This window comes from Mastigoproctus giganteus, chromosome 7, assembly GCF_048544385.1.
Source record: "Mastigoproctus giganteus isolate SK-2022 chromosome 7, ASM4854438v1, whole genome shotgun sequence".
Lineage (NCBI taxonomy): Eukaryota > Metazoa > Arthropoda > Arachnida > Uropygi > Thelyphonidae > Mastigoproctus > Mastigoproctus giganteus.
The window spans coordinates 80,500,079-80,524,321 of NC_143581.1; the positions used below are offsets into that span (position 1 = coordinate 80,500,079).

General features: G+C 37.3%; 1 protein-coding gene across 1 annotated transcript in view; it reads left to right on the forward strand.

The window, feature by feature from the left end:
- LOC150083025 (DNA-dependent protein kinase catalytic subunit-like) overlaps window positions 1-24,243 on the forward strand; it is a 266,817-nt gene that overhangs the window by 142,206 nt on the left and 100,368 nt on the right. The window contains exon 11 of the mRNA XM_090378358.1: window positions 5,664-5,732. Within this exon, the coding sequence (XP_090234484.1) occupies window positions 5,664-5,732 (69 nt within the window). The remainder of the gene's footprint in view (window positions 1-5,663; window positions 5,733-24,243) is intronic.

A 24,243-nucleotide genomic window follows, 5' to 3' on the forward strand; every position in this document is an offset into this window, starting at 1 on the left:
AAAAAAAACCAAAACCCAACCTCGTGTTGTTTGGCATTACAAGAATGCAAAATGGGATAACCTGCGAGACTTCTTTTCCTTGGTCAGATTACTGTTTCAAAACTTCTGATGTCAACATTTGCTCAGATTGTGTCAGTGAAATTATTCTTGCAGGAATGGAATCCTTTATCCCACACTCCACTTTAAAATCTTGTCCTTTTTATAAACCTTGGTTTTCCAATAAATGTTCTAAAGCTGTTCAAGAGAAGAAAGTTGCATATCGTAATTGGCTTGTTTCTAATTCTCCAGTTTCATTTTCTGCTTACACCAAAGCTCGCAACAATTGTAAAGCAGTTATTAATCAGTCCAAACTAGAGTTTGAACAGGCTAAGAGTAGAAAACTTGCTTCTTGCCCTAATGGAAGCCGAGCATTCTGGTCTCTTGCCAAAACTATTGGCCGCAACTTTTGCCCATCTCTGTTCCCACATCTGTCCAAACCAGATGGTTCTGTTGTCACTTCAGCCAAGAATAAAGCTGACCTGCTAGCATCCCATTTTTCTTCCAACTCATGTATTAATGATCTTGGTAAAACACCTCCCACCATTCCCAACATGCTCCATTCAATGCCTCCCGTGGTCTTCCATCAAAAAAGATGTCAGAAGGATTTTGACGAATCTTAATGCTAAGAAAGTTCCAGATCCCGATGGTATTTCTCCACTTGTTCTCAAAACCTGTGCTCCTGAATATATTATTCCTATTCTTTGCCGCCTTTTTTCACATTCTTATTCCAAAGGTGTTTTTCCTTCTGCTTGGAAATTTGCTCATATCCAGCCATTTCCTAAAAAGTGGTGACAAATTCCTCCCATCCAATTATCGTCCCATTGCAATTACTTCTACTCTTTCTATAGTAAGGGAGAAATCAATTAACCACCAACTCTTAAACTACCTAGAAACCTCTGTCTGATCAACGATCGCCAGTATGGATTCCATCAGTGTCGATCCACTGGTGATATTCTGGCTTATGTTACCCATTTATGGACTAATTCAATGGAAAGGTTCGGCGAAACACAAGTAGTTGCTCTTGACATCTCAAAGGCTTTCGATCATGTTTGGCATAAAGGTCTTCTAAACACGCTTCCATCTTATGGTTTTCCAACTGTTTTTAGTAATTGGTTATCCAGTTTTCTCTCTGATCGCTCACTGACGGTGATGGTAGATGGCTCTCTGTCTTTTAACTTCTTCCCTAATGCCGGTGTCCCCCAAGGTTCAGTTCTTTCCCCCACTCTTTTCCTCTTGTATATATTAATGACCTTCTTCCATTGACTGGAAATCCTATCCATAGTTTTGCCGATGATAGCACGTTGCGTTCAACTTTCCATTTGAGAAATCTTGTCCTGCTCAATCAGCTTCAACTTCTCGCAAATCTGCTACCAATTCCTTAAATGCCGATCTTCAGGTAATTCTCCAGTGGGGTCAAAGACAACTTAGTTGATTTCAACCCTTCTAAAACTGAGTCTTGTCTTATATCTCGCAAAAAGGATTCTTCTGCTCCTATGCTTATCTTTGGTGACACTCCGATTTCTAGGCAAAATGATATATCTCTTTTGGGGATTACCCTGACTTCTAATCTCTCTTGGCACATGCACATTACAAATATTGCTTCCTCTGCATCTAAAAAACTTGGTTTTCTCTTTCGCTCTCGGTGTTACATTTCTTCCAAACAGCTGCTCATTCTGTATAAATTGCAAATCCGCCCTGCCATGGAATATTGTTCCCACATCTGGGGTGGTGCCCCCAAAACCTCTCTCAGGCTTCTTGATTCCATTCAGAAGAGGGCAGTTAGGTTAATTAATGTTACATCTCTAACAGAGTCTCTCCACTCGCTTTCTCATAGACGTACTGTTTCTGCTGCATGCCTCTTCTACAGATACTTCCATGGGCACTGTTCTTCAGAATTGGCTTCTATAATTCCCGGCCTCTTCAAAACAGTCCGAACACGTGCCGCCAACATCCATTTACTGTCCAACTTCAAACTCACACAACCAACTTTTCATCTTCCTCGTTTATTCATTCAACTGCCGTTTTCTGGAACAGCCTTCCTTCATACGTATTTCCTGAAAATTACAGTCTATAGAAGTTCAAGTCCAATGTCAACAAATATCTTCTTTCGTCTTCTCAACCTCCAACCCAAGCACGGTACTAATTACTATAGGTTCTAATACCTCTCGTGTTTGGGATTTACATAAAAAAAAAAAAAAAAAAATCCATTCTAAGATTTTCCCTACCACTGAATTCAGACTAATTGTTTTGTAGTTATTGAACTTCATTCTTAGGATTTCCTTTATGTATTGGCAATATGTTGCCACCTCTCCAGTTTTCATCCATACCAAGTCCAAAGAAGCAGCCCATAATTAACCTTGATGTTTCAGTACACTTTCCGCTGGCCTCCCTCAAAATTACTGGGTATATGTCATCAGCTCTGGGAGTCTTACTTGCCTTTATGCTTGAAAGTGTTTCTAATAAACAGTGATCTATAATTTTGAAATCAATAATTTCATATGGCTCAGCCTCTATCTCACAGCCTCAGCATGAAGGGTCTTTTGTCAGTAAAGACCGATGCAAAGTACCCAATCAATTCATCAGCAACATCAGATGGGCTATTTAATACTTTACCATACGCAATACACAAGGGTCCAATCTGATTTGCTTTTTTGTTTGTTGTATTCACATAGTGGAAAAACTTTTTGCTCTTTCTCATATGCTTGCCTTGATCTCCCTAACTTTACATATCAAATTGTAGTTGTAGGCTTCAGTGCTTTTCATGACTCTTTAACTCTCTCATGCTATCTCTTTCTGCTCTATTAGATCAGCCAGCTCCATATTCATCAATTTTGGCATCCTCACCCAGCACTATATTCTTAATGGTATTTATGTGTTCGTGGTTTCTATGATTTTTGCTTTAAAGGTTTTTCATAATTCAAATGTGTTCACTCTAACTCTGCAATCTGCCCAATTAATAGATGCCATGTAGTGGCATCTATTAATTGGGCAGATTAATATAACATAAATTCCTCTGTAAACTCCTCTGTAAACTGTCAAAGTCCTCTCTTCTGAAATTAAAACCCATGACTTTACCTTTAACTGTTGCAACATCTTTCTTCATCTTTCAACTAATGACTGTTTGAACACTACCTGCCAGTGATTCCTGTACATGTAAGCCCTGTGATATCATCTGATTCATGAGTATTGATGAGGTCAAGAATATTCTTACTGCTAGTATTTTCTCTAACATGCTGTTACAAATAGTACTCATCTAGTTTATTTAAAAATTTTTTTCCTCATGGTGAATTTCCTCCCACTTATTCCAATCAATCTGGGGTAGATAGAAGTCACCCAAAATAAGACATTCATGGTTGCTTTCCCTTTCCATCTGCCTGTAGAGACTCTCGTGATACTCTTCACAATCTTCTGGTTTGTATATTATCTACACTTCATTATATCTTTGCTTTCAACTAACCCACACCATACATATTCTGTGCTGGAAGATGTAACTTCTGACTCGGCAAAAAAAGTCCTTTTTACACTCGGGCTGCTTTTGATGAGAAGCATGACTCTCCCATTCCTTCTGTTGTACCTATACTTACCATAGAGGAACTCATCAACCCCTTATTTCCAGGTGGCACAACTTTTCTGTTAGCCCAGTTATGTCAGCATTAGTTGTACTAACCAAGAGTTCAGATTCAACCATTTTATTGACAGCTCTCCTGGCATTAATGTAGACACAGCTAAGACTAAGTATTCTTCTATATTTGAAGTTATTTACCCCTTGAAGTTATTTAGGCTTGTTTCCCTAGTTTTATGTTTCCACTCACTACCATCAGCTGTTGCGGTAACAACAAGAATTCTTCAAATGTGTGCAAGCATTACTTTGATTGATATGTGATAAATTATCTGTCTTCTCCCTAACTTGTAGTTTCCTTGAACCCTTAGGGTATCCTCAACGTGATACTTTTAGAAATCGTTGCACCACCTTTGTTCAAATGAATACCATTTTTACAAAATAAATTCCTTCTATCTACAAGTGTGGTCCATGTTGATAAAAAAATTCCCCCCCCCCAGATCCTTGTAGAGTCCCTCAAGTCTTAGTTAATCCACAAAACTTTCAATATATAATCCCTGCTATTGTGTCTGGGCAGAATTGCAGACACAACATTCTGACCTAACTCGGTATTTTTTCAGCACGTTTCTATATTTATCCAACTAATGGTCTGGTGTTTAATATTGTTAGTCCCCCACATGAATAATAATGCTCTCTTTACCTCTTTTAAAATCTTACAATCTGTTGGTAATATCATCGATTGTTGCTCTCAGCAGACACGCCTTCCTTCTGATCTGCCTGTCTTTATTACAGAAAAAGTTACACGTTTCCCTGAAAATAGAAGCTCCTGTAAAACTAAATCTCCTTCAACCAGACCAGTATGCACTTGACGGTTCTGTTCTGGGATCTGAATTGGGGCTAGCCAGGTGGGAAGGAGCAGCAGTGCGTAGCACACGCTTCTTGATTAGACCGGGGTTCGAGCCCATCACCACCAAATACGGAGGATGCGGAAAGTTCAGGGAATGACCACCGCATATCCCGGAGCAATATGGCCTTAGTTGCTAATGCTCCTAAAAACCAAATAACAAACAAACAAACACATAACAACTGAATTGGGGATGCATCACTTGTTGGATGACGAGATACTTGAGTTCCTGATGAGCCCCCAGTTACATTTGTTCCTTGGGCAATCACCCATTTCTTTGGTGACTCAAATTCTTCTACATCACCATTATTTAGGTAATATTTGAACTGTACAAAGATTACAAAATTTAAATTTAGAAGATATTACAGAATTTAAATTAACAAAGTATTACAGAATTTAGACTGTTAACTAAACTGTAACCACTAGTGAAGTTAATTTTAAGCAACTGAATGAAAGTTCCCATGAAGTTGCCACCAAAATATCAATAACAAAAGCTATCAGAATGTTAAGATCTATCTTTTCAAATCTAAATACAAAAATTAACTAAACTACATGACGCTAGGAATTTAAACTGTATATTAACTACATGGTATATTAATATTAAAAAAAAAAATATATATATATATATTTATTTTTTTAGTTTTTAATGGTAACCATTAAAAGTATGGAGAGGTTCAAAATTTCACACCCACATAATAAGCCTCCTTTATAAATAATTGTTTTGGTCAATCTTTAATGCCTAAAGGGATGAAAGATATTAACATTTTGATTAATAATTTTTGAGGTGCTTGTGACTGTTTAAGAGTAAATGTGATATTTGTACATAATTATGGTTAATAATAGTATGTTTTTCTTTATTGTAGCATCCAATGAACAAGTTATACAGCCATTTCTTAGTTGGTATGAAAAGCCTAGTAGCTTCTATGATTATTTCCCTGAATGCTTCCCATTTAGAATTTACTTTTGGTAACATAGTCAGTCACTCCTGCTGACAGAAAATCCAGTGAAAAAAAATGTAGTGATAAAAAAATTTGCTACACTTGACTTAGTTGTCAGTAACATTTTGATTAATAATTTTTGAGGTGCTTGTGACTGTTTAAGAGTAAATGTGATATTTGTACATAATTATGGTTAATAATAGTATGTTTTTCTTTATTGTAGCATCCAATGAACAAGTTATACAGCCAAGTATTTCCTTCCTTATTGTATTTAGCATGTGATGTAGAGCAGGTAAGTAACTTAAAGAATTTTTAAAATAGTATTATAGGTGCAATGTCTGACTACCTCAGGACCTGGAGATTGTTGGTTTTTTGGAAAATAAATCTAACCAATCACGAAATGCCAAATTCAAGCACTGTCATCAACAATTAAACTGTTGACTTATAATGTCTCAATATGATTCAGCCCCTTCTTTCTGCTGTTAATATAAGCATAGATGTCTTTATTGCTGTTCTTTGCCAGAGAATTCTTGTAATCTGCCTTAGCTTGCCTAACCTCCTTTGTGATTTGATTACAGGCTAGTTTATATGTACCATGGGCTTCTATATCACTTGATAATTTATATGCATTTCACACATTTTTATTCTGCCACAAATCTCATCAGTTCATCTGATATCCCTTTAGGTCTAAACCTTGAATAGAACATTTCTTAGTTGGTATGAAAAGCCTAGTAGCTTCTATGATTATTTCCCTGAATGCTTCCCATTTAGAATTTACTTTTGGTAACATAGTCAGTCACTCCTGCTGACAGAAAATCCAGTGACAAAAATGTAGTGATAAAAAAATTTGCTACACTTGACTTAGTTGTCAGTATTATGTGATAATAGCTGATTTTCATTTCAAATTATTTATTAATAAAGGTTTATTGTAAATAAACGATTATGTAAAGGTTTATTGTAAGGAGCACTATAACAATGCCACTGACTGTGATTTACAGTTGGTTTCCTGATTTGTGTTCACTGGAGAGATTTGCTATCATTGCTATGCTTGTGCCTGTCCATCACATCATAATTGTTTAGCAGTAAATTTTTTGTGTAATTTTATACAACTGGTATGGTAATTTATTAAATGACATTTCTTTTTATTCTTGAAGGCATTAATACATTTTGCACACTTGTAAATTACCGAATATTATGTGCTTTCAAAAAACTTGTTTTTTCATTGTATCTGCAGCCTAAGAACTTCTGATGGCAAATAAATTCAGCTCTGCTAGGGTTTATTGCACAGGTTCCTGCAGTCACATTTTTTACTTTTCTGCACATGTTACAGCCATGTTTCACAACACTTTTCTGCAGCCCACATAGGTAACCACTTTTTATGTGCCAAATTTTACCAATGGAACATCATCTTGTTATCACATGCAAGAAATTTATTGAATTTATTAAACAAGTCAATATGAGCTAGTGAAGAAATCTTTGATGATGTTACTTTAGGTCATGTTTATCTAACTCATTGCATTTTTAGCATATGTTTGGCATTATTTTTAGTTATAGCATGAAAGTAATGCCAAGAGAGCATGTTTTCCTCTTCTCTCTTCAAGGTGCATTTAGTGATGGACAAAAAAACTGCATCACTTGTGAATTTTCAAATAATGTGTTTTGCGCTGCATTGTGGGTTGCAGAAATGTTCAAAATGCATTTGTTAGATGGAATATATATATATATCTCTGTGAACAAATTCCAATAAAAAGACTCCACCTGATATACCTAATTGTCATAAATATCTTCCCAAAGGGTAAAATGCATAGTTAATGGATATATGAGAAATCATGCAAATGGTAATCACGACAACCAAACATGCATTTTATTGCATTTATGTGTACAAACTGAAATAACAAGTTAATATAATAGTATTATGTACTGTAAATCAGCAAAATAAGTCCTGAATATTTTGTTGTTCCTCCTCAAGCTGCAATTACAACCTTGCAACGATCTGGCATAGAGTTAATCAACTTCTGGATATAGTTGCCCAATTTCGTGGTACCACACCCTTATAATTCTCTCCTGCAGCTGAATCTTACTTATTGGCTTCTTCTGGGCAATTTTAGAAGACATTATATACCAGCAATTTTCAATAGGGTTCAAACCTGCACTGTTGCCCGGTCAGTCCAAAACTGCAATGCCAGCATTTCTGAGGTATGACTGTACCTTTAGGGAGAAAAACTGAGGGAAAACATTGGTGTAAGTATGTTTTAAGCCTTGTGAGACAAGAAGACAAACTCATCATTAAATCTAAATAGCATAAAACTTACCAGTTTTGCTGTGTGGTAAGGTGCCGAGTCCTGTTGAAAAATGCACTTTTGGACTTCTGTGTGGTGATCCCTAATAACGGGTTTCAGGCACTCCTCCAAGATAGCAGTGTAGGTTTCTGCATTCACCGTTCTGTTAATAAACTTAATTCGTCCCACCCCTTTGCTTGTCATGCATCCCCAGACCATCTGACCGGCGGGGAACTTTACAGTTGGTATGCAGTCAGGATGGTATGCCTCCGATTTTCATCTTCTGACTTAATGCTTCCCATCTGAGCCATGCAGGTTGAATTTCGATTCATCAGAAAAGATGGTGTCCCATTGCTCTTTTGTTCATAAACATGCATTTTAGCCCAAGCAAGTCACTTCTTCCTCATTTGTTGGGTCAACAAAAGTTTCTTCTTGGGCCAATAGGTATGCAGACCACATTCCGAAAGCTGTCTTTGGGTAATTCATGCACGTGTTTCAACACGAGAGGCCATCTCGAAGTCCAGTTTTAGATCAGGAGCACTAGCATGACGATTATGAAGGCATAGCCATTTCAAATATTGATCTTGGGAAGGCATAGTCACTCTCTTACAGCCTGATCCAGGTCTTCTCTTCACATCACCGGTTTCATACTTTAAATTCGGCAACTGTGATACTGTTGACTGGTGGCAGCCTATTTTATCAGTGATATCATGCGTAGAAAGCCCTTCCTGGGACAGGCAACAGCTACACATTTTTTTTTTTTTCTTGGTGTCAACTGAACATTATCATTATTAGCCATATGGTGCAAGTAAGCCTGAGGCTTTCATTGCACCAGACCAAAAAAAAAAAAAAAAAATCTGAGTTACCGAGAGAGAGAGAGAGAGAGAGAGAGAGAGAAAGAAAGAAAGAAAAGAATGATGATATCCTGCTCAGGACCCTGGGTGTGCCAAGCCCATACTCACCAGATGTGAGCCCCTGTGGTTATATGGAACCATGCTTACACCTCCGCAAAATCGGATACTAATGAGCATGTATACCTTTCCAACGGCTGATGCAATACCTTTGCTTTGCAACAAACAATGTGACTGTAATCAAACAATATCTATATGTTTCACTACAAATATTACTCTTTTTAAGGTGATGCAGTTTTTTGTCTAACACATTTTTTTTTTTTTTTTTTTTTTAGTGAATTTGACAACGTATTTCTTATTGTGAATGATTTCACAGTATGAGATATAATAATAATTCCTAACATACAATTTCAATGTGTCTTTTAAATTCAACTGCATAGTAATAATGTACTTGCATTAAACATTCCATGATACAATTTTAAGAGAAATGGATTATTTAAACCTTATTTATAATGGCAAATATTAGTACAAAAAGTTTGTTTTTATACCTTATGGCTATAATTACTTTTTTTAGTATATATTTCAGTAAACAATGAGTTTAACTAGTTAGCCTATGGTTATGATCTTATCAAATATCAACATTATAATAATTATTTCTTATTGAAGAAGTAAATAATTTTAACCTTGCTAAAATGCTTGTAAGTATCACAACATTCTTCCACAATACTCATTTCTAGGAATTCATTTGGTTTGATTCATAAGGTAATTTTGTAACCATGATATCCTAATGAATGTGCTCTCTTGACTTCTTGCTTTACTATTTTCTGCTTTGTGATTCATAATTATTGAAGGAACTCCACTTTTTCATGGTCAGGGCTGGGTGACTGTGCGAATTATTTCCCTAGTTGTGAAGTAAGCTCAGAGAAAAATTCCTATGATACATATTATGATATATATTGATATTGTAAATGATACAGCAACTCCAGTTGTTGTATCATCGATAGTTTCAAATTTCTGAAGGCTTTTTAGGGTTAAATTTATTATCTTTTTAAATTTTTTAAATAAAAAAAATGAGTTTTTTATATTTAATGTTTTTGTTCTTTAACTGCTAATTATGGCAATGAGAAATGGCTCTCACTCTATAGCTCACACTAAGAGCTATAGAAATAGCTCTTAGTGTGAATACTGACAAAACTAAAGCTGGCCCAAGTCACACAGCAACAAGAATGCTTTTTAAACCTTTGAATGTGATATGCTCCTAGCAGCTGATTTTTGGAGTATCTACCTTTGTGGCCTGATTTTGATGACTTGTTCATTTTGTTGTTGTATTGTACCACAGAATTTTTCATCCTTTTTTTTTTTTTGCCTAATGCCATTTTTCTCAGTCTTTTTCTTTTTGTAAATAATAGTACAATAGTGTTAATTAGAATTAAAAAAAAAAAATCTGCAAATTTTTTCTTAATTTTATTAATTAAAAATTTTATTAATAAATAAATAATTACATAATAAACACTTGAGAATATTTTGCTTTTTTTTGTTCAGTTTAACCAGAGGTCAGCATCCTGTGGCTCTTTGACTTTTAGCCCACACGAAGCACATTTTAAATGGAGTTAAATACTTAAAAATCAAGGACATGTGTAGTGCAAGACTAAAATGCCTTAAAAATGAAATTGAGGATATGGAGTGGCAAAGGGCTGCCTTTTCAATTCTACACAAATGGATGGTGATAGACGAGTTTAAAAAGCAAGATCAAATTGTGTTCGATGTGTGGAATAGCTTACTGGACACGTATACAAATTTGAAAATATTTGCATTTGGACTTCTCAATTCTCTCACTTTACATATGGCAACTCTAGTATTAAAACTCCAAATATTTAATGCATTCATAGCATAAGCTGTATGACTTTATGAATAATATTGGTAAATTATGGACTTAGTTTGGTAGTCAAAAGTCTGGTAGTTCTGAACAAAATTTATCAATAGCAAGTTACACAACTGGATTATTGAAATTATTAAGTTGTATTTAGCATTAGCATTATTTAGCAATATTGTATTTAGCATTAGCATTAGTAGAGGTATATGATGCAAGAAAGCAAGCTTATAGAGCATCAGCCAAAAAAAAAAAAAAAAAAAAAAAAAATCCCTATTTCATCCATTCATTTGCTCCAAAAGTTTGTCCGGTTCTTCCTTGAATTTATTTAAGTGATCAACTTCTGTAACAACTGATGAAAGTTTGTTCCAGCAATTGATCAACTACCTACTGGCTAAAGGAAAATTTCTGCACATCTATTCTGCAACTGTCTTTCCTCAGTTTGAATTTATACCCCCTCAGGTGTGTAATCTGAGCAAGAGGAAGAATCCCATCAGCATTAAGATGTCTCAAACCATCCAAAGCCTTATACACCTCACAGGTACTTAGTCTTCAGATGTTGAAATTTGGAAAACTTCAGCCTTTCTTGGTAACAGCAACCCTTTGTTCCCCTCACCAGGTTTGTAGGCCTTCTCTGTACATCCTTCCTAAAATGAGGCCTCCAGACCTGTATACAGTATTCAAGGTGTGGCCTGACTATTGCATTATACAAGGGGATAATCACCTCCTTACCCCTTCTAGCAAGGCGCCTCCGTAGCCAGGTGGGAAGGAGCAGCAGTGCGCAGCACACGCTTCTTGATTAGACTGGGGTTCGAGCCCGTCACCACCAAATACGGAGGATGCGGAAAGGTCAGGGAATGACCACTGCATATTCACGGAGCAATATGGCCTTAGTTGCTAATGTCCCTAAAAACCAAATAACAAACAAACAAACCTTCTAGCAAAATTCTTGTATATCATTGACAAGACCCCATGAGTTGCTCAGAAAACTTCATATCTGACTGCACTATTACCCCCAAGGTTTTTTCATTCTCCACTACCCTGAGTGTGGTACTGCACAGTTGTATGTTTCTCTGGGATTACTTCTACTCATATGCAGTACTTTACATTTGTCAATGTTAATCTTCAGTTGTTACCCCTCAGCCCATCTGTCAAACTTTTCTAGATCCTGGTGAAGTGGTATACTGTCGTTACTGTCATTAACAACCCTGCCAACTTTTGTATAGTTTGCAAGCTTGGACATTAAGCCCAATATACCTTCATCAGTATCATTGATAAATATAGAAAAAACAATGGGCCTGACACCAAACCCTGAGGGACTCCACTAGTAACATTAATCCATGAGGAAAAATGCTATTATTTGGAGAACCATTTCATCATTCATCATGGGGCTGGTTGTGATCCACTGGTTAGTGTGTGCAGCCACAAATTAGGAGGCTATGGGTTCATGTCTGTATGTTGCCACAAAAACAGCATGGCTTATTGTGAACTATGTTGCTGGAAGCAATACTTCCCTTAATAGTTCATTATGTTGCAGCAAATATGGAACTGAGAATTTCCATTGAGAATAAATGGAAATTTATTTATCTGATAATGTTATTTGAAAAAAAAAAAAAAAAAAGGTTTTTTAAACAATTGAAATGGATTGAATTGGATCAATTATGCAAAAAAAAAAAAAAAAAAAAAAAAAAAAGTTTTAGCACTTTTTTAGTATTATCGAAGGTAAAAAAAAAAAAAAAAAAATAGATATTTTTCAGTGTGAGAAGCTACCAGATGCTAGTACTAAAGAAGTAGAAAGAATTATGTACTGTTGTTCTTGGTCTAGGGAATTGACAAGTGTCAAGAAAGCATGAAATATATAAAGACTCGGTGAAAGTGGTCCTTGAGGTTGTCGCAGACATTCTCTCAGATATGCCAGACAAGCTGTACTTGCTACCTGGGAGTCTAAAACGCTGATGGAACTGATATTTGGGTGACACTCAAGTCAAGTGGACCCAATTTCGGTGAAGTCCGGACGGTCTGTGTCAGCCAAATCCTCTGCTTGCACCTTCACGATGGTGGGACTGTTAGTAATCTTGGGTATAACCTCCATGCACAAGTACATGGTGGGTGACCATCCAGGTGTGAACCAATGTAAGCAGGGGTCAAGGTGTGGTGCCCACACCACATGGAGGAACGCCGCCGCTCTATGTTACCAGGCAGTACTAGATGACTCTCATCAACCGGTGAAATACCACCACTTTGCTTATTGGAGGCTTGAAGTGGTGGAACCCATGTTTAGTCTCTAGAGCTAAGTTCCGGTCAACCCTTTCCTGTCTCTTCCATCATGCAGTATGATTGATGACTTTTGAGGTTATGATGAACGTCGTGGCGAGATCCAATATTCCTTACATTTCGAGGGTACAGCTCTAAAATGGTGTTCGCAGGCCGGCCGCTAGTTAGTACACCGGACCTAACCTATTGGTAACTCTCTAGGAGGCTTCTGGATCAGCTAGTGTATAATCTTGCTACCTCTACTCTGCCAGATAGTGACTGGAGGGAGTCCGAGTAGTGTGTATGCGGGGAGCATTGTCGAGGCCACGTTATGTCAAGGATCTGGGTATATTCTTACCACATGTGCACCATATCCAAAGATTTCATTACTTCATACAGCATGTCCCACCCACTTTTTCTTACTATTGAATACACCATGAATTGTCAAACTAATAGAGCAAGCTTATCTGCGAAAAGATCTAAATCTCCCAATGACTTCCTAATTCATTTCACAAATATACGTGGTCTCAGTTCTAATCTCAACGATGTCCATTTCCACTTGCAGTCTGCCAAACCCCATGTACTTTTTCTGACAGAATCTCAGTTATCGGTTGATTCAACTACTACTCATCTCAGATGCCCAAATTATTCGCTGAATGATTCCTTTCGCCTCAAAGGTGGTATTTGTGCATATGTCCATTCTGATATTCCCTGTCAGAGACTTGGCAGTTTGGAATCTCCCCTCTTTGATCTTCTCTGGCTTAAAATCTCTCTACCTCATTGTGTCAAATTCATCTGTTGTCTTTACTGTTCTCCCAATTCCACTAATCACTTGGAGCTCTTTGACTTCCTCTCTTTGCAACTTGACTTTCTCCAGTCCAACTTTCCTAACAGTGAGGTAATTTTCCTTGGTGATTTTAATGTTCACAACTCCAGCTGGCTTCCATTTTCTAGTCACACCGACCCAGCAGGACGAGATGCCAAGGCTTTTGCAATTACTAATGACCTAGCACAGATTGTTCATTTACCTACAAGAATACCGGACAATCCTAATCATACAGCCAATACTCTTGATCTTTTTCTCACAAACAACCCTTCTAAGTACACGGTCGAAGTGAGAGGTCCTTTAGGCACGTCAGATCACAATTTGGTGATTGTCTCTTCTCCAATGGAACCTTTATCTCATGGCTGTTCCCAACCTTGTGTTGTTTGGCATTACAAGAATGCAAAATGGGATGACCTGCGAGACTTCTTTTCTTCTTTTCCTTGGTCGGATTACTGTTTCAAAACTTCTGATGTCAACATTTGCTCAGGTCGTGTCAGTGAAATTATTCTTGCAGGAATGGAATCCTTTATCCCACACTCCACTTTAAAATCTCGTCCTTTATCTAAACCTTGGTTTTCCAATAAATGTGCTAAGGCTGTCCAAGAGAAGAATATTGCATATCGTAATTGGCTTGTTTCTAATTCTTCAGTTTCATTTTCTGCCTACACCAAAGCTTGCAACAATTGTAAAGCAGTTATTAATCAGTCCAAAGTAGAGTTTGAACAGGCTAAGTGTAGAAAACTTGCTTCTTGCCCTAACGGTAGCCGAGCATTCTGGTCTCTTGCCAAAGCTATTGGCCGCAACTTTTGCCCATCTCTGTTCCCACATCTGTCCAAACCAGATGGTTCTGTTGTCACTTCAGCCAAGAATAAAGCTGACCTGCTAGCATCCCATTTTTCTTCCAACTCATGTATTAATGATCTTGGTAAAACACCTCCCACCATTCCCAACATGCTCCATTCAATGCCTCCCGTGGTCTTCCATCAAAAAGATGTCAGAAGGATTTTGACGAATCGTAATGCTAAGAAAGTTCCAGATCCCGATGGTATTTCTCCACTTGTTCTCAAAACCTGTGCTCCTGAATATATTATTCCTATTCTTTGCTGCCTTTTTTTTCACATTCTTATTCCAAAGGTGTTTTTCCTTCTGCTTGGAAATTTGCTCATATCCAGCCAGTTCCAAAAAAGGGTGACAAATCCCTCCCATCCAATTATCGTTCCCATTGCAATAACTTCTACTCTTTCTAAAGTAATGGAGAAATCAATTAACCGCCAACTCTTAAACTACCTAGAAACCTTCCGTCTGATCAACGATCGCCAGTATGGATTCCGTCAGTGTCGATCCACTGGTGATATTCTGGCTTATGTTACCCATTTATGGACTAATTCAATGGAAAGGTTCGGTGAAACACAAGTAGTTGCTCTTGACATCAAAGGCTTTTGATCGTGTTTGGCATAAACGTCTTCTAAACAAGCTTCCATCTTATGGTTTGGCAACTGTTTTTAGTAATTGGTTATCCAGTTTTCTCTCTGATCGCTCACTGAGGGTGATGGTATATGGCTCTCTGTCTTTTAACTTCTCCACTAATGCCGGTGTCCCCCAAGGTTCAGTTCTTTCCCCCACTCTTTTCCTCTTGTATATCAATGACCTTCTTCCATTGACTGGAAATTCTATCCATAGTTTTGCCGATGATAGCTCATTGCATTCCACTTTCCATTTTGAGAAACCTTGTCCTGCTCGATCAGCTTCAACTTCTCGAAAATCTGCTACCTTTTCCTTAAATGCCAATCTTCAGGTAATTCTCCAGTTGGGCAAAGACAACTTAGTTAATTTCAACCCTTCTAAAACTCAGTCTTGTCTTATATCTCGCAAAAAGGATTATTCTGCTCCTATGCTTATCTTTAGTGACACTCCGATTTCTAGGCAAAATGATATATCTCTTTTGGGGATTACCCTGACTTCTAATCTCTCTTGGCACAAGCACGTTATAAATATTGCTTCCTCTGCATCTAAAAAGCTTGGTTTTCTCTTTTGCTCTCTGTGTTACTTTTCTTCCAAACAGCTGCTCACTCTGTATAAATCGCAAATCCACCCTGCATTGGAATATTGTTCCCACATCTGGGGTGGTGCCCCCAAAGCTTCTCTCAGGCTTCTTGATTCCATTCGGAAGAGGGCAGTTAGGTTAATTAATGATTCATCTCTAACAGAGTCTCTCCACTCGCTTTCTCATAGACGCATGCCTCTTCTACAGATACTTCCAAGGGCACTGTTCTTCTGAATTGGCTTCTATAATTCCCGCTCTCTCTTTCAAAAACAGTCCGGGACACGTGCCGCGACCAGCCAACATCCATTTACTGTCCAACTTGTAAACCCACAGAACCAACTTTTCATCTTCCTCATTTATTCATTCAACTGCCGTTTTCTGGAACAACCTTCCTTCATACGTATTTCCTGAAAATTACAATCTACAGAAGTTTCAAGTCCAATGTCAACAAATATCTTCTTTCGTCTTCTCAACCTCCAATCCAAGCACGGTACTAAGTACTATAGGTTCTAATACCTCTCGTGTTTGGGGTTTCACATAAAAAAAAAAAAAAAAGAAAGTAAAAACTGAATTATGATCTGTTTCTGGTGCAGTTTTGGAAATGTCCTGAGAAACCAAGTCTGAACAGCAGTGCCATTGTTATAATCACTTGATGTCTAACAGATAATCAAAGTAGGCCCCTCTGTAGCCAGGTGGGAAGGAGCAGCATTGCGTAGCACACGCTTCTTGATTAAACCGGGGTTCGAGCCCGTCACCACCAGATGCGGAAAGGCCAGGGAATGGACCATTGCATATCCCGGAGCAATATGGCCTTAGTTGCTAATGCTCCTAAAAAAAAAATCCAAAAAACCAAACCAGATAATCAAAGCAGAAGTTCACAGACAGAAAACATGTTAGTTAAGCTTACAAATCAAATCTGCCTTACCATGGAATATTGATCCTGCATCTTGGGTAGTGTCCAGGGATGGCAGGAACAAATAACCTCTCTCAAGCTGCTTTACTCTATGGCAAAGAGGGCTGTCAGGTTTATTAATGATACATCTCTTACAAACCTTACATAACCTCATGACTGGCGTCACATTCTTTATGGGAAACCCATAAACCCATTTATAGAAACCCTTGGTACCACCTATACAGTAACACATCTGGCTGCTGCATGTCCTCTGCTGCATGCCTCTTCTGTAGATATTTCCTGGGGCATTGTTTTTTCTGGATTCACATCTGTAATTTCCCCTACTCTCCCTTCCAAACTAGTCCAAACACATGCTGCAACCAGTTAGCATTCATTCACTGTTTATGTTTTATTAATGATACATCTCTTACAAACCTTACATAACTCATGACTGGCGTCACATTCTTTTATGGGAACCCATAAAACCCATTATAGAAAAACCCTTGGTACCACCTATACAGTAAACACATCTGGCTGCTGCATGTCTCTGCTGCATGCCTCTTCTGTAGATATTTCCTGGGGCATTGTTTTTCTGGATTCACATCTGTAAATTTCCCCTACTCTCCCTTCCAAACTAGTCCAAACACATGCTGCAACCAGTTAGCATTCATTCACTGTTCAACTTTCCTCCTCCTCCTCCTCACTTATCCCTTCTGCTTCTGTTTTTTAGAACAACCTTACTTGCTGAAAAATTACAATCTACAGAAATTCAAGTCTAGTGTTTGCAGAGGTATCTTTTGTGTTCACAGCCTTCAACTCATGCGTGATGCTATGTACTCAAGTTCTAATACCTTTCATGTTTAGAGTTTCTTTAAAAAAAAAAAAAAAAAAAAAAGATCTGTTAAAAGCACATTGTACTAATAAATAATCCTTTGGTAATGTTTTAATATGAACTGTGTAATTTTTCTGAAAAATCTCCTGTTTTCCTCTTGGTTTTTTTGCAAAGAATTCTTACTTTTTGAAAAAAACGTTGTTTTTGCAAATTTTGGCCAAAAAAAACCTCCTGTTTTCTTCCTGCCCACAAATTTTTAATTTCAACTTTTCAAAAGTTAAAAGTTGATAGCTGTGTATACCAAAGGAAAAAATACAAAAATGTTTCCATTACCATCCTTTATCTTCTGACTTTCCATCACCATTACGTGTCACACTAATGGTGATGGAAAGTCAGAAGATAAAGGATAAAGATAATGATGTAAAAGAAGAAATGGAGGGGTGTGTGAGGTAGAAGTACCTTCATCTGATACTTAAGGAAAAGAAATTCTTCAAAAAAAAAATCGAAAAAGTACTAAAATGTTAGATATAGACTGAAGAGTGTATTAATGAATAAAGAATATAATATTCCTGTAATTGTTATTAGCAAGTTTTGGTCTTATGGGATAAACTTGACTCCTTGCTATGGAGACATATATATTGAAAATAAAGGTTTCTTTGCAGAATTAGATGAGAAGTTGAAGAACCAAAGGAAGTTGTTTCAAATGCTAAACTTTCAAATTAAAAAAAATTTAGAACAGTAAGGAAATAAACTAAAGTTTTTTTTGTGAAGGGTAAATTGGAAAAATGCAAAACAGTGAGGAAATAAAGAGTGAACTTTTGAAATAAATATATGGTTGCTTCTTAGTAACACAAAGGATCTTTGACTTATCCTTTTTTCCTTTCCCACAATGCCTTTGGAAAATAACTTCAGAATAGATGTTAAAAGCATGGGCAAGAGAATACAACATTGCCTTACCCATCTTTTTATATTAATTTCGTCAATTTCACCCTCTTCGACATTTACAGTGGCTGTTTGATTCCAATAGATTTCTTTTATGAGTCTGATGTCACATCTATCAAGATCTAGCAATTTTTAATTTAATTGCTCGCTAGGTGCGTAAATTCTGTCACACGAAATAAAAGGATGTTTGGTTCCAAATTGTATTTATCAGCTGTCAAGGAGAAAACGGTGCACTCATGGGCAATGCCAGTGGTGGAAGGAAGTAAAATAAATACTGAAACTTGAGGAAGAGCTGAACATATCTTATAATGAGGCGAGACAAGGAAAGGAAAGTATTTAAGCCAATAAGGATAAATTTAGAACTGAGAGAACAAAACCCATAGTCCTTTGGAAGCAAATATAAACAAAGACCACATTGAAATTCTTATGATGGAATTGTCATGGATTGCATTGGAATACTGATTGCTTTTACTTACAGGAGATATATTTAAAGACAGATGAGGTGACCCTTTGATGTAATTGTATAATCGTTTAGAAAGATAGAGCTGGAGATAGACCTCCCCACAGAGGATATGCCATTGTTGTGCATAACTACTCATTTTCAACCTTTCCACCTGTCCCCAACATAGAGAAAATAGCAGCTTTTGGCATATGGTTCCTCCTGGCTATTTGCTCTATTTATTTGGCCACCTGAAAATGACATTTCCTTTCCCCCCGAAACACGTTGATCTTATTAAACAACTGTATTCTCCTTTTAGTATAGTAACTAGGAGGTTTTACTGGACACACACACACACACACACACACACACACACACACACACACACACACACACACACACACACACACACACACACACACACACACCGTAAGGTAATGCTGGTATCAGTAAAAGGGATTATGCTATCAAGAGTATGCTCAAAAGCAGTAACTTGGCTCTTCTAATTGTGGACCTGCATACCTTTTCCACTTGGGTACTGTATGTTTACTGCCATCAATCTCTATATGCCCCCCTTGTGGGTAGCACAGTTGGTAGAATTGCTATCCTCCCTACACTTGGTGGAAAAGATCTGAGTTTGAGTTCCATCGATGATGGGAGGAATTTTTATGGGCACTTTCATCACAAAGAGGATGAGTTATTTGGACTCAGGCAAGAATAGCATGGTTTTACTCCCAGAAACTCTGGTTTTTCATCCAGAAAAAAATCAAAGTCAGAACACACGTGATTTATAGACGATATACACAGAGAAATATAGCCCAGCAACAACAACTGCAGCTTCCCCTTTCTTCTCCCTCTACATATACAGGAGGTTGAAGAAAACCTTTACAATATTGATAACATCTGTGATATTAATCTTGTGTAGTGGAAGACCATGTCACTTATTGAGGATTCCACAGTGGAAAATTGTTTGTGCTGATTGGAATGTCTTTAAACAGTCAGCCACTAGTCAATCAATGACACAGTTAATACATCACAAGAAAGTATTGCCCAATCAGCAGTGATTACAATTTTAAAATTGTAATCACTGCTGCTTGTGTAGTAGAATAGTAGTGTTTTGAAAATAGTAGAATCACTTTCTACTATTTTCAAAACAGTAGAAAGTGGTGGAGTGCAGACTGCAGAGTAGCAAGAAAGATGCAAAACAAGGAATGGAGTATATTTCGCTCATATCCAACTAGAGATAATCCTACCACAGCCTACAAACATGTATTCACCAAAGCACATTATTTCAGAGGTTCAGAATTAAACAGAATCTTTGATCTGCTAAACATCTTCCATCACCCAGCTGGCTAAATCCAAAGTTATCTGGGACAAAATCTAGAAAGTGAAGTGCAAATACACATTGCACTTTTTATCAGTTCTAGTTCATAATGGATGTGTGGAAGGTGAGGTTTTGGCCTCTCAAACAAGAATCTGAAACACAGCAATTGAAGGTGATTTCAAATGGCTGTGAAGTCTACAATGAGTCATTTTACAGATTAACTGAAAATCTCTCACTCACTCACTCCACCAGATATTTGATATGGCAAAGGTGTATAACACAGCCTGGAGATTTTAAAAGACATATATAACTTTGGTCTTAGGGAACACCTTGCCATTTTTGTTAAAAACTTTTTTTGTCAAACCTTTCATTACTAAGTTTGTGTTGAATCTGTTCTCTCTTGACTAATTTGGCAAGAGGAGGGAATTCCTCAAAGGTCACTTCTAAATGTTATGTTTTTTGATATTGAAATTAATTCTATTATTGTACAATTTCCTCCAGCAATAAACAGTTCCCCCTTTGTTGATGACCAGAATCTTCACACAGTCATCATGCAACATGAGTGTCATCAAATGACAGTTGTAGAAAGTATTAACTGCCACAACTTCTGGGAAGTGGCTAATAGTTTTTGCTTATCATCCGAGAATACTATTTGCATACAATTTTATCACAAATGGAACCTTTACTTTGAACCAAAACTAAAGTTTGGACAAAATGTTATTCCACTAATACTCTAGACAAAATTCTTGGCGATTATATTTGATAAGAAGTTGACATTCCTTCAATACATCCAACAGCTATTAGTTAGCATTAGCACTGGTAAATTATCCAAGAAAGCAAGCTTATACACCAGCCAAAAAAAAAAAAAAAAAAAAAAACCATGACACCTCCCATTTCACCAATTCATTCCCTCCAATAGTTTGTGTAATTCTTTCTTGAATTTATTTAAACTGTCAACTTCCACAACAATAACAGATGGAAGTTTGTTCCAACAATCAATGATTCATTGACTAAAGGCAAACTTCTGCACATCTATGTTGCAACTGCCCTTTCTCAGTTTGAATTTCTGCCACCTCATGTGGTCTGAGCAACAGAAAGAGTTCCATCAGTACAGGTGACCCTCGCTTAACGTTGATAATTCGTTCCCAAAAAACAGAGCGCTAAGTGAATCCGTACTAAGCGAGCTCCACATTCCCATAAGGTAACATATGTATTTGTGAGTTGTGGTCGGTGCCATATTTCCTATGTCGATTTTGGGTTGTGCTTTGGCCTACTTCCTGGTAAACTAAAAGGGGTTTTAATTTTAAATCCCCCACAGCATTACCACCCAACAATAAAGTAAACCAATCCTTCACCGCTTTGAAACCTGGAATGTTTTTTTCTTCTTTCAATATGAAACTTCTTTTAGGCATTCATTTCCAAAAAAAGTTCTGCTTCATCTTTGTTAAAAACTTGTTGAGAAGTATAACACATAATAATACTCTTCAATAATTTTAACAAGTTCTTTTTTGAAAGTTTCTCGGCTCTTTGATCTGCACTAGAGGCTTCTCCCTGGATTTTAAATTTATTCAACCAGCCCTGGGGAAAAAAAAAAAAAAAAAAAGTTCCACTTTTTTTTTTTTTTTAGGTGAGTTTTCTTTGGGTCATCATATAGGCTAATCTCTCTCTCTCTCTCTATATATATATATATATTTTTTTTTTTTTTTATATAATATTTAACTTAACTGAATTCTGCATTGAACATCATCTTCAATAAAATTAGTTAAAGTCTCTATTTCAATCCTAATAGCTGGCCTAGCCGTAGTTGCTTGCAGTGGAACAGCTGTCTTTCCTGCTGCTAAAATTAATTCTTTATTTTTTATAATTGTTCTTACAGTTAAATTTGCCAGTCCTAAATTATGGCACACATACAGGAATTTTTCTAGCAGGGATAAGGAGGTGATTATTCCCTTGTATAAGGCAATGGCCAGGCCACACCTAGAGTACTGTATACAGGTCTGGAGGCCTCATTTCAAGAAGGATGTAGAGTTGCTGGAACAAGTACAGAGAAGGGCAACAAGATTAGTGAATGGAACAAAGGGTTGCTCTTACGAAGAAAGGCTTAAATTTTGCAAATTACAGTGTCTGGAGACTAGGCACCGGCGAGGTGATCTGATAGAGGTGTATAAAGCCTTGAGTGGTTTGAGCATGCCCAGTGGCAATGGGATTCTTCCTCTTGCTCAGAATAATCACCTGAGAGGACATAAATTTAAATTGAGGAAAGACAGATGTAGGATAGATGTGCGGATATTTGCCTTTAGCCAGCGGGTTGGTATTTGGTGGAACAGACTTCCATCCTTTGTTGTGGAAGTTGATAGCCTAAATAAATTTAAGGCTCAGCTGGACAGGTATTTTTAATGAACAGAGGGGTGAAATGGGAGGGTTTTTTTTTTTTTTTTTTTTTTTCCGGGCTGATTCTGCATAAGCTTGCTTTCTTGCATCATATGCCTCTACTAATGCTGATGCTAACGTCCGCTTGTTGTAGACCGGAATCGATTCGCTTCAAAATGTCGAATGTAATTTTCAAATTCAGTCTTTTTCTTACATTTGTAGTCTTCGTACTGCGTCCAGATGATGTTGCTTTTTTATTCTTATCCGCCATTATTAAGTCTTCGCAAATGTAACTGTATTGGTTGCATTAATTATAATACAATGTTCGAGTAAACTGTCCTTTACGCACGATGTCTAATACTGTACTGAGTGATGACTAGACTTTGGATAAATGCGTATAACGCAAATATTACAAGCAATATTCATGATCATTTTTTAAAATGTTGATTCGGAACTACATAACAAGTCACTGTACTGCAATTAAATTAGCGTGCGAGAAAATTTCACTGAGCGTGGGAAAATTTCTCAAGTCGGTGTGGGAAATGTTTTAATGCTGTTTTGCCATTTATTTTCAAGCTATCGACTCCATCAAATGAAACAATTTCATTAAATATGCCAAAAATGCAATCTGTATATAGTGATTTGCAACAGCATTATAGTCAGATATGGGTTATAATATAAGAACACCGTTATAGCGAATCAGCATAAAGCGAACTGCGTTATAACGAAGACCTGCTGTTTTGAGCTTTCTCGATCCATTCAAAGCCTTGAATATCTAAATCAGATCACCTCACAGGTGCCTTTCTTGAACATGCCTTTTTTTCTGTTCACCAACCTTGTTGCCCTTCTGTATGTGTGTGTATTCTAGCAGTTCCTCATCCCTCATGAGGCCTCCAGACCTGTATGCAGTACTCAAGATGTGGCCTGACCATTCCTTATACAATGGGATAATCAGTTCCTTATCCGGTGCCTCTGTAGCCAGGTGGGCAGGAGCAACAGTGCGTAGCACACGCTTCTTGATTAGACCGGGGTTCAAGCCCGTGAGGGTGTGGAAAGGTCAGGGAATGACCACCACATATCCCCGGAGCAATATGGTCTTAGTTGCTAATGCTCCTAAAAGCCAAATAACAACAAACTTCCTTATCCATGCTAGCAACATTTTCGTATATCATTGACAACACCCCCATGTGCTGTCCTGGCAGCCTTCCTTCATTGCTTAGAGAACTTCATATCTGACTGCACAATTATTCTAAGGTCTTTTTCATTTTCTACTACTGAGTGTAGTAGAAAATGAAACTACACCCATATGCAGTGTTTTGCATTTATCAATGCTAAACTTTAATCGCCATTTTTCAGCCCATCTTCCTGACTTTTCTAGATCCTGTTGCAGTAACATACTGTCATTAACCAACATTACTCTCATTACTGAGCCTTTGTGTCATTTGAAAACTTGGACATTAAGCCTGATATGCCCTAATCAGTATCCTTGATAAAATAGGAAACAGCAATGGGTCCAACACCGAACCTAGGGGAATCTACTAATAACATTAGTCCAAGAAGAGAAATGTCCATATTAATAACATTAGTCCACGAAGAGATATGTCCGTAGTAATAACATTAGCCCACGAAGAGGAATGTCCCTATTAATAACATTAGCCCACGAAGAGGAATGTCCCTATTAATAACATTAGCCCACGAAGAGGAATGTCCCTATTAATAACATTAGCCCACGAAGAGGAATGTCCCTATTAATAACATTAGCCCACGAAGAGGAATGTCCCTATTAATAACATTAGCCCACGAAGAGGAATGTCCCTATTAATAACATTAGCCCACGAAGAGGAATGTCCGTATTAATAACATTAGCCCACGAAGAGGAAT